This window comes from Rana temporaria, chromosome 1, assembly GCF_905171775.1.
Source record: "Rana temporaria chromosome 1, aRanTem1.1, whole genome shotgun sequence".
Taxonomy (NCBI): Eukaryota; Metazoa; Chordata; class Amphibia; order Anura; family Ranidae; genus Rana; species Rana temporaria.
This window is the reverse complement of record NC_053489.1, coordinates 393,437,320-393,449,422: the sequence shown is the minus strand read 5'-3', so window position 1 is coordinate 393,449,422 and position 12,103 is coordinate 393,437,320. Positions and strand designations below refer to the sequence as shown.

Below are 12,103 nucleotides of genomic sequence, written 5' to 3'. Positions count from 1 at the left end.
AAAGAGTGGCAGGGAAGAGACTTGTGCTATATCAAGAAACCTGTCACCTTGGCCTGAATGGACACAACTACAGATTCTTATCAACAAAATCTGTACTGTAAGCCTTATAACACTGGAACCCAGAATATGTTTGCATGCATGACCAGTGGACAAGTGAACAAAACCTGGTATAATTGAAGGAAAACCTTGACTCCTGGTAGTGATAAAAAGTAATATGGTCTGATGCATTCTTTTTTACCTATTGCCTACTTCTGGCCAAGTGTAAGTGTGATATAAGCCAAAAATCGACTTCAACCTACCCTGACTTCAACCCTACCCTACGGATAAATATGAGAGAGATCTGTAATGGTATGAAAAGCCATTTTGTGGTGGTCATTAGTTCACATAATTACCTTCCATGGTCATGTAAAGGCCAAGGAATAGGATTTAATTGTATAAAACTAGATACAATCAATAGAGTAAGCACTGTTTAATTGTGATGTTCCTATTTCACAGGATATTTCCTCCAATCATATTGCTAAAAAATTCAAGGCGGGAAATGGCTTCCATATCACAACACTAAAATTACAGTAACTAAATGCTTTCCATTTTCCTTCATCCCTCAAACTAAAGAGTTACATTCTCTAAAGATGGTAAATCACACTCCACAAAATTCAGGATTTGCATCACAGCGTTCCAAAAAAGGAAAAAAGTAATTCTGAAGGCTAAAGGGTAATCCTGCTCCAAATGAGGCCTTTAATATAAATGTATTTGAAGTGCTTCCATTAGTTTGTCTATATATATATATATATATATATATATATATATATATATATATATATATATATATATATATATATATATTGTATATTTAGTATTTATCATAAAGCTTTAGAAGAACTGCACCAAAGCATGCAGGGCAAATGTAACAGGAGTATTCTCCCTAAATGATTGTAAAACAGAAAAGGTTGCAGTACACTCATGATTTAATTGATGGTATATGATGACTGCAAAAAAAAAAAAAAACTCTTGTCATATACCTTTTTATTAAAACTATGAGTACACTGCAAATAGAGAAGATTTTGCGTTATATTGATATACATATAATACATATGTGTAATGTAGATTTATGGTCATATCTATAGATCACTAAATCTTCATACATATTTAATGTAGTATAGTACATCCCCCAACATTCCTGTTTTCTATAGCTGTAGAGATCAGCCGTTTATTGTTTTAAGCATACAGTATGAATAGCGTATTCATTTAGAAGAATAATTCACTTTGATGCTGGTCCATCCCTTTTCATGTTAGGTTTGTGCAATTGTTGCTTTTGTTGTTCTGGGATGATGCATTCTTGCAAATACATTGTTTCAACGACTGGGTAAAAAAATCTTTGCTGGGATGTTTGTGCTTTTAATGACATCTCTTTTTTACTGCACATGATTTTGTTACAGCACCACTGTTCTCATAAGGCTAATACTTAGCCATTATGTGGGAGCCTTTTTTTTTTTTCTTTGATTACCATTTCAAAGAAAGGGCAAGTTCACAAAGCCAAAATCCTGTTACAAAAGATGATAAAAGTACATTGCGTCAGTGTTCTTAACGAAATGACATGGTATGTTGACTTGAAGCAAAACGTAGTCGCTGCCCAATTATTGTGCAAGGCAGATTGTATATGCCTGTGCAGTCACAGTGTTAAAATGCAGCCAAGGATTGAAATTCTCTTCAAAATAAAGGGAAACACGTTTTATGACCTTGCACATGCAGAACTGAAATGAATGTGCCAGGATTGTATTTGCTTACATGATACTGCATTTTCCCTTAATTTTGTCTGCCCTCTTCTGCTTGCTGGACCTTTTACCATCAATATTTAGGCTCATGTTTCTCCTTTTCTCCAAGTTCAGTAGCTCTTGAAAAAGTTCCTTCACATTGTAGTTCATCTTAGCTGAGGTCTCCATGAAGGCACATTTCCACTCTTTGGCCAACGCCTCTACTTCTTTTGTATCCACTTCACGCTGTGTTTCGTCGCACTTGTTTCCTACTAGCATTACTGGAATGCTCTCTATACTACCTTTGATCTGTAGGATCTGCTGGTAGATTGGCTTCAACTCCTCTATTGACTGTTTGCTGGTGACAGAGAAGACTAGAATAAATGCATGGCCCTTAGAAATGGAGAGTCGCTGCATAGCTGGAAACTGGTGGCTTCCAGTTGTGTCCGTGATTTGCAGGGTACAGACACTTTTGTCACAGCTGATGACCTGCCGGTATGTGTCCTCAATAGTTGGAATATATGTGTCTCGAAATGTTCCTTTGACAAACCGCAGGACCAAGGAGCTCTTCCCTACACCTCCTGCCCCAAACACCACTACTCGATAATCATTACTTTGTTCTGGCATTTTAAGCGCTTGTTGGGTCCTAGAATAGGAGAAAAACAAAAACAAAATAAAACTATATATAATTTAATGCATGATATATATATTGAAAAATGTAAAGTCAAAGAACTTTGTAAAATTTAAAAGAAAAAAAATGAGAAAAATCATTACTTAAACTATTTTGACTTGGATTAGACTATACTTTTAAGCTGTTCTGGATTCTAACTTTGGCAGTACTGTAATTGTTGATCTGCTTTGTTTGCTACCACTTTACGTATCTTGAAAATTCATTAACCATATGTTCTCACAATTAATTTGGGGTCCTTAAATTGATAGTCTGCAGAGCAGTCTTTGTGGTATTCTGTATGCTAAGCAAACCTTAACATGGTTGTTAAGCCACTCTAACCTGTATACACCACCAGCACTGCCTCCTATTGTAGTATCCCCCTCTGTGTGGGATTTATAAAAATAAATGCTGAAAATACCTAATTTCACAGCCAAGATTGTGATCACATGACTGGCCAGCTTTCTCCTTTCCTCCTCTGAGAGATGCAGCAGGCGGGGCTGAGATTCCTCTGCTTATGTCAGTCTTGAGGAGAGGAGGAGAGAGCCTCTTTGGCCGGCTCTTCTGATAGACAGAGCACTGATCCAATGCCAGGACATGTGACATCTATCCTAAGAGCCAGTCCAGCAGCCAGCGCTGAGTACACAGGGGATCCCGACTTTGGGTAATGCGGCAGCATTCAACCCCCCCTTCCCCTCTGAGGAAGCCAGGTACAATATCAGCGTATAACACATACACACAATTTGCCTCCTATTTTCAGGGGGGAAAAGTGCATATATAGATATATAAATAAATATATATATACTGTATCAATCTATATCAAATGCTGTATTCAGTAATATAAAAAGGCTATTGCAGTCTGTCACAGGTTAGGCTGTAAATGATGCATACTTAAAGTGGATGTAAACCCGAAAATTAAATTTTTTATTTTTTGATGTACAGTATAAGATTTCCTATCATCTGTGCCCAGTCTTGCCACACAGAGTTAATCCAGCTCTGAGTAATCCTTGTTTATTGTTCAGTGAAATAAAACGGACTTACAGAGAAAAACCTTAGTCCGTTCCGTCCCCTTGCTGTGAGTGACAGGTTATTTACATATATCATGCACTAGCCTGGAGGCAGGCATTACTTTTTAATTTCCCACCCCCACGCCTTTTCTGAAGTCATGTGGTTATTTTTCTGGATTTTGACTGGATGTTAGTGATCATAGCAGAATTTAGTGTAAGGAATACTCAGGAAAAAATGCATGTTGACAAGGGGAGTGTAGAGGAGGGCGGGGAGTCTACGGACATCACAACTCCACCCACAGAGCACCAGACAACAGATCCATCCACAGAATCTGCAGTTTTTCAGTTCTTATAACAGACAGAGGGGAGACATTTGACAGGTAAGGATACATGCAGGAGGCATGTATATTCTTATAGATCAGCACTATGGCAGTAGTTTAGAAAGGATGAGAGTGGGTTTACATCCACTTTAGGTATTTATTTGACTGTGGAACCAGAGCAATACAACTACATAGCTCCCAACTGTCCCTGATTTTGAGGGACTGTCCCTGATTTGGAGCAATGTCCCTCTGTCCCTCATTCCTCCTCATTTGTCCCTCATTTTGACCTAATCTATATAGTTGATTATAAAATGCACTTTGTATCTATCAAAAAGTGTTTTCCAGCGCTAAACCTTTCATACAATTTCTAAATTGCTGCATTTGTAAATTCCAAAAGCCAATATAAAGGAATTGTAGTGGTAAAAAAAAAAGCACTTGTGGGTTTAACCAATCTTGTTTTTTTTGTACAATTCTCCTTTAAGGGGACGTGGCAAGGGGTGTGTCCTATGCCTGCATATTTTTGCTGATAGGTGTCCCTCATTTCGACCTCAAAAATTTAGGAGGTATGCAACTAACTTTCAACAATCAGATGTTTATAAATGGAGAGTGCTGTCATAAAGTGAACATAAAATGAAAAAGTGAAGTTGCTATATTATAGGAACATATAGAAATGTCTATTGTACGTAAGTAGTGCTCTGAAAATGTATCCTTTGTTGTGAGTTCCTCCTAAAAAAAAGCAGTGCTCTTTCAGATATATTTCTGATATGTGAGGGTGCCTATGCACTCCTGTGGATACCCCCTTATAGATGTATATCTGCAGTATGAAATCTAAGGCACTGCTGCCTGTGATTGCTATTCTTAGGTTTTTCTGTATTGAGCTTCAGGGACGTCACTACTGTGCTGTTCACTGTTCTCCTTGCTTTGACATGATTAGGTAAAACCTACCTCTACCAGGATGGGCACCACCACACAGAGGCACAGTGCAGAATAAAGTATAACAAGTCAGTAATGTGTAAAAGATTAGCTGCAAAGAGACCACTGGCAATATTGGTGACTAGAACTTTTTCATTTGCCTGCCTTTGTTTTGGACACAGCTTCCAGAGTTCTGACCAACAGAATGCATTAACGCCCATAAACACGTGTACAATATGCAAAACTTACTGCATTTTTAAAGCAGCTTTTCTCCTGTCAGGAGAAGAAGGTTCAGAGGAGCTGAATAAATTCTAGTGAGCAAGAGGCATTATCCTGTCAGGCTGACTGAACTGCTCATTGTTTGCGGTTAAGGCAGCATTTGCCAAAGTACCACTGTTTTTGCAGCAATGATGGGTTCCCCTTGTGCACCATCCTTGTTTGGTAGGGATCTGTTTCTTTTACTGCATCAGGCCCTTGTTCATCCCTAAATGCAATGGATGCTCTATGCAGGATAGGAGCTAAGTGGGGGGTGTTAGTGTCTTCCTCACTGATACTTTTCTTGGAAAAATTGATAATATATTAGCTGAACACTGGGATTAGCAAATATCTAAACACAAAAGCCATGTGTAATTTTTCCTGGAATCTTAGGCCCAGATTCTCAATGGCGTTACGACGGCGCAACACCATTTGCGCCGTCGTAAGTCCTAATCTGGCCCCGGGTATCTATGCGACTGATTCTTAGAATCAGTTATGCATAGATACCCATTAGATCTGACAGGCGTAAGGCTCTTACGCTGTCAGATCTTAAATGCATTTTTTTTCCCGCCGCAAGGTGTCCCATCGTCGTTTTCCCCGTCGTCTATGCAAATTAGGTAATTACGCGAGATTCCCGAACATACGCGCGGTCGACGCTGAGAATTTACGACGTTTCCGTAGCTTAAGCGACGCGTAAAGTTGCCCCTGCTATTATGAGGGGCAACCAATGTTAAGTATGGCCGTCGTTCCCGCGACTAAAAATTAAAAAAATTATGTTGTTTGCGTAAGACGTCCGTGAATGGCGCTGGACGCCATTTACGTTAACGTCTAAGCAAATGACGTTGGGGCGACGTCATTTAGCGCAATGCACATCGGGTAATTTACCCGACGGAGCATGCGCAGTACGCTCGGCGCGGGAGCGCGCCTAATTTAAATGGTGCCTGCCCCATTTGAATTGGGCGGGCTTGTGCCGAGCGCTTTTACGATACACCGCCGCAAGTTTACAGGTAAGTGTTCTGAGAATCAGGCACTAACGCTGTAAACCTGCGGCGGTGTAACGTAAATCACATACGTTACGCTGCCCAGGAGCAACGTAATTGTATGAGAGTCTGGGCCATTGTGTGCTTTGTGTATTTTCTTCCAGATCTGTATAATAATCCAGTGTGAAACTTTGCTTTTGTGCAGGAGCTTCCAGTACAAAACATTGGCCATGGCTGCTCTCTTTCATTGTGCAGGGTTTCTGGTCTTGTCTCCGCCCCCTCCTGTAGATTGTTTTTTGTAGGCAGCTTGTAGTGTGTGTAAAGCCTGGGCTATACATAACATGCACAGGCTATGTATAGCCCAGTGCTGATGTCACTGCTATTTCCACAAAGTAATATCTAGGTCGACTTATATCCTTTGTGGCAATTGGAGAATATATCTGAATAAAGGTTTTTGTTTGCGGAATTCAGCTTCAAGATTATTAAAAAAAAAGGCTGCATTCACACTTGTGCGACTTGTCATGCGACTCTGGACATCAAAGTCGCACGACAAGTCGCAGCCTATTCTTTTAAATGGCACCCATTCAAATCGGTGGGACTTCCTTTTGCAAAAAAATGGTCACAAAAAAATTAAAACCTCAAAAAACTTGCCAGGCTTCTTAGCAAATTCCTACTTTCTACTTTACAAAAAGAGGTGATGTGGGGTGTGGTATTTGTACTGTCCTGGCATTTTAGGGCCTCAAGAAATTAGATTCATTAATTCATCAGTACATTAGGATTGATAATTTTTTTTAAATATATGCCATAGTTTGTAGACTCTATAACCTTCACACAGACTAAATAATATACACCAATTTAGGTTATTTTTTTTACCAAAGAAATGTAGCAGACTACATTTTGGCCTAAATCTATGTGGAAAGATTTTTTGTTTGCAAAATTTTATGCAAAAATTTATTTTTGGTTTGTTTTTTTCATTTATAAAGCAAAAAAAAAACAGCGATGATGAAATACCACCAAAAAAAAAGCTCTATTTGTGCAAAAAATTATTTATATATTTAATTTGCACACAGTGTTGCATGACCACGCAATTTCCAGTTAAAGTAGCACAGTGCTAAATAAGAAAACATGGCCTGGTCAAGAAGGGGGTAAAACCTTCTGGTGGTCAAGTGGTTAATTATGTTACCTATAAGGCCAAATAAAATTAGACTATAATACGCAGGGGAAAAAACACCAAAAATGTACATTACTCCATAACTTGTGCCTTCAGAACAACTTGTGTGCATTGCATTATTGTGTGGGACAATGGGATACATTGCAGTGTACTACAGATCCAAGTAATAATCCAACAAGACATGTCGAGCCAGACATAGGTATGTAAAGGTACAGGGAAACACTGTCTTACCTTGTCCACTGGCCACTGGTCCAATCCAGGCTTTGTCTGCCAGGGTTTGGGTATCATAGAAATGTACCATGGCCCTGGACCTGTAGCGCACTCTGCTGTAAACTACACTTGTTGCACCACGGTAACCACCTAATGCAGGATCCAGTGCCTGAAACAAAACATTATAGGCTGGCCCTAATGCCACGGTCTCCACGGTTCCCAAGGTATATACTGAGGATAGCTGATCCAGGAATTGCTAGTGAACCATATGGCAATAAGCAGTCAGATCTTGATAGAAGTGTCAATTAATGGAGAAAAGAAAAACTGGTGGAAAATAGAAAAATTCTCCAACAGAAGGGGTCCTTAGGTAATGGACACCTAGAGAATATTTCTATTTTCCACCAGTTTTTCCTTTCTCCATTAATCTCCATCACCTAAGGACACTAGCAAAAAAATTAAGCTTTAGGGAGTGGGCAGGGTAAGATGGATGGACTGAGGGTTAACATCTCCTGCTGTTTTAGGCCTAAGAGCTGACCATCTCTTTCAATATTCAGTTTAGTAGAAGTGTCAGTAATTAAAAAAATACGCTGCTTATCCAAGGTTAAACTTGTCAGAGCTAAAAATCCAAAACATCCCAGATAGTAAAGAAGGATAAGGGCCTCTGTTTTGCAAACATGCTAAGAGGCCCAAGAGTAATCTCTTCGCCAAGCATATGTTTTACAGTCATAGGAATATTTTGGGTAGCCACCTGACGCAGACACTGCTACATGAATCAGGCAATGTGCAGCCTTGCTCCTGTCAGCTATTAGTGTACCCACTAATATTGTTCATTAACCATGGAGTTGCATGTGCAATAGTGGTGGTGGCTCTGAGGATCATACAAAGAGTTAGGCTGGTAGGGCAGTGGGTGGTCATCATATGCACTAACTCAGTTTCAGACTGATGATAGTGACATGATGACTATTAGGATACCAAGTGCTGTTAATCTGCAAAAGAAGGTGGGACCAGATTTCTTTAGCTGCACAATTGAGACTGGAGCACAGCAAGTGACAAAGATATACAACACCACAAATGTATGCAAGCAATAGTGAATGCACATGACAACTAAAACAGTATAAAAAATAACCTAACAATCTAGCTAACTATATGCAAGGGGGAAAGATCAAGTAAGGCTGGGTCATGTGGGACTGTGAGGGAAGGCATGTGAGACGGGTCTAGACTAGGGTGACCACGTGTCTCGGATTGCCCGGGACAGTCCCGCATTTTGCAGGTCTGTCCCGGGTACCTTCATTCCAGGACAATGCAGCGTCCCGGAATGAAACTGACACAGACACTCCCCAGGCTAATCTGATGCCCCCAAAAAATACTGCCACATCACCGCTTTACTCACTGACAGTACTTGTCCTGGCCGGGAATGCCTGGAGGAGCACAATCCCCTCCCCCTGCTTATGATTGGGGAAATGATAAATCCCGCCTCTTGTGTATAATCACTGTACTGTGATTCGTTACAGCACAAGCTGATTTTTGGGAAAGGGGGGTGTCCCTGAATGGTAAAATAGCATCAAAAGCGTCCGATGTGTCTGCCATAATGTCGGAGTCATGATAAAAATCGCAGATCCCTGCCATTACTAGTAAAAAATAATAATAATAATAATAAAAATTCCATATTTCTATCCCCTATTTTGTAGATGCTATAACTTATGCGCAAACCAATCAATATAGGCTTATTGCGATTTTTTTAACCAAAAATATGTAGAAGAATACATATTGGCCTAAACTAAGGAAAAAAAATGTTTTAGATATTTTTGGGGGATATTTATTATAGCAAAAAGTAAAAAAATGGAAATGTGGTCCCCCTAGTCGAGACAGGTCAGAACAGGGGCCAGAATGTGGAAAAGGGGAGGCATCGGGATCTGGGTAACAGGTACATAGGACAGATAAAGGAGTAGGAGCACCTGGTAAAAGGAGCAGGAACAGGCAGTTTGTGTACAATGTGCGAAAAGAATGCTCTGTATGGATAGTTTCCTCAATGCAGTGGGTATTTTTTGTTAAACAGAGGGCTGTAACCATCCCATGGGCCATAGTTTAAAGACTGGCACTCAATATCCTATGCCACACACGACATAGTCCTAACCCCTGCACCCCATATGCTATGTTGTACACTGCATAATAATGATTATTGTATCTTTTAAGCTGACCACTGCCATGACATTATTTCCACTGCCATGACATTATTTCCTCCCAATAAATACTGATGCTGGGATATTTTTTCCTTTGAGTGACCATAGGGCATTTATTTCTTACCACCAATCCTGTAATTTTTAGTCTTCCAACTGATCGCGAGGCATTTTTTGCTTAACACCAAACCCTTGGAACATTTGTTTCCTACCACTAACAGCAATCTTTTCACCCACTGACACTGGGGCATTTTTTCTTTCAATTGACCAGCAATGTAAGGGGCATTACGTTGCACAGTCTCAACCACTGCACTCTGCAGGCTGTGCAGTACATTAAATACTCTCTTGGCCACTGCGTTATATACACTATGCTATGTGTTACGTATTCCTGACCGATGCACTCTATATGCTATTTCTCACGTTATATAGTTCTGATCCCTGCACTCCTTTTGCTACGTTGCATATTACAGTTTTGACCGCTGAATTATCTATGCTATTTCATATGTTATACAGTCCTGACTCTGCACTATGTATTACACTACGATTACACACTGGGGTTGATTTCCTAAAGCTGGAGCGTGCAAAATCTGGTGCAGCTCTGCATAGAAACCAATTTGCATCCATGTTTTATTGTCAAATCTTACTTGAACAAGTTGAAGTTAGAAGCCGATTGGCTACCATGCACAGTTGCACCAGATTTTGCTTTTAGTAAATCAACCCCAATGTAATATTTAACATAATCCAGATCACTGCACTCTATACACTATGTCATACTGTATGTTACATAGTCCTAAATCCTTCACTCTATATTCAGTAGTGTATGTTATATAGTTCTGTCCCTGCATTTGATCTGCTATGCCATATGTTACACAGCCTTGACCACAGCAACCCATAGGCTATGTTATATGTTACATAGTCCTAAACCTTTACACTCTATACTGTAAGCAATGTTAAAGGTAAATAGGTCATAGTTACGTTCTGTAGTCCTGACGACTGCACTCTATATGCTGATTCCTGACTCCTACTCACCAGCTGATCTATCATATGGCCTTTGAGCACAGTGTTACAATTCATGTTTCTTTAGGTGATTTGGAGGTACAGTGGCGTCACTCCCCTAGGGATTGGCTTGTTCACCCGAGCTCTGTCACAGAAGCAGGTCACATGCTTACCCATACCTGGATGTGCCAGGCAGTGCCATCAGCTATAATGGACTGAGCAGGTTGAGGGAGTGCAGGCAAGTAGAGTGAGTAGAAGGGTGTGATAAAAATGAGGTTTGACAAACCCCAAACTGAGAGGAAGTTGTGCTCAACATGGTGCACCCTTATTTCTCCAAAAAAATCAGCAATAAAAACAGATTTAGTCTGTTGTCAGCGGTGGAGAGGTATAACCCTCAAATAGAGCAAAACAGCTATAATAACTTTGACACATAGCTGATAAACTTAAAAGGAATGGATAAAGATCTAAGCCAGGATCTGCACGTTAATGTTAATAGAGCCTGTCCTAAATGGCTGTTGCAAACCTCCATTTTGCTAGACTCTTGATGCAGCCCTTTTATTACCTGTTTAAAAACCATCCAGCAGCAACTCATATTTGTATGTCTAGTTTCTTTTGACCTGAAACTGCACTTTCATACATTTCAACTCCCTCCTATTACATACATTACAGCCTTTAGTTCAATGTTTTTTTAATCTGAATTATATGTGATTGATCAGAACAAGTTGGTGAAGTAAAATTAGAAAAATATCTCCTTGAGTCTATGCAGGAAGCCCAAATTATAGTACTCCCCAAACCGGGAAAAGAACCTCACTATCCTGAATCCTACCGGCCTATTTCACTCCTACAGGTGGATATTAAAATTTTTGCAAAAATTCTGGCCTCCAGGTTAAACGCTGCTATCTTAACACCAATTCATTTGAAACAAACAGGCTTTATGCCGGGGAAAAATACAGCCATCAACAACATGCGACTGTACATGAATATCCAAGCACGACACGATAATTCAGGAACGAGGGTGGTGGTGGCGTTGGATACAGCCAAAGCCTTTGATTCAGTAGAATGGCCATATTTGTGGGAATGTCTTTATAACTATGGATTCGGGCCACGTTTCATAAAATGGGTACAGCTCCTATATCAGATGCCCAAGGCGAGAATTTTTGTGAATGGATGGCTCTCGGAGCAGTTTCCATTGGAGAGGGGTACCCGACAAGGGTGTCCCCTCTCCCCCTTACTGTATGCGCTGGCTGCTGAACCGCTAGCCATCGCCATCAGAGCACACCCTGATATTCAGGGTTTGCGCCGAGGCCCCACGGTTGACAAAATGGGAATGTATGCCGATGACACCATATTATACCTAGCGGACCAGGGACCATCACTCCAAGCTGCCGTACAACTCATTGAAGAAATGGGGGGATACTCGGGTCTGCGTATAAACTGGGACAAGTCCCAAATTCTTCCAATCAATGTGTTTCCCTCCCTTTCACAACCCCCCCTGCTGCCCCTAGCTAGAGTATCCAAGATTAAGTATCTGGGAGTAGAAGTAACTAGGGATCTGGTTGTCAATACACTATTGAATGTAACCCCTCTGTTTGACTTACTTAAAAGCAAAACGCAGACATGGTCCAGACTACCCTTAGGGGTGATGGGACGCATTAAT

At 40.4% G+C, this 12,103-nt stretch overlaps 1 protein-coding gene across 1 annotated transcript in view; it reads right to left on the bottom strand.

Moving 5' to 3' along the window:
• Positions 1-1,178: 1,178 nt before the first annotated feature.
• Positions 1,179-12,103, bottom strand: part of DIRAS1 (DIRAS family GTPase 1) — a 32,740-nt gene continuing 21,815 nt past the window's right edge. Inside the window, exon 2 of the mRNA XM_040322646.1 lies at positions 1,179-2,397. Within this exon, the coding sequence (XP_040178580.1) occupies positions 1,782-2,378 (597 nt within the window). The 5' untranslated portion in view covers positions 2,379-2,397 and the 3' untranslated portion in view covers positions 1,179-1,781. The remainder of the gene's footprint in view (positions 2,398-12,103) is intronic.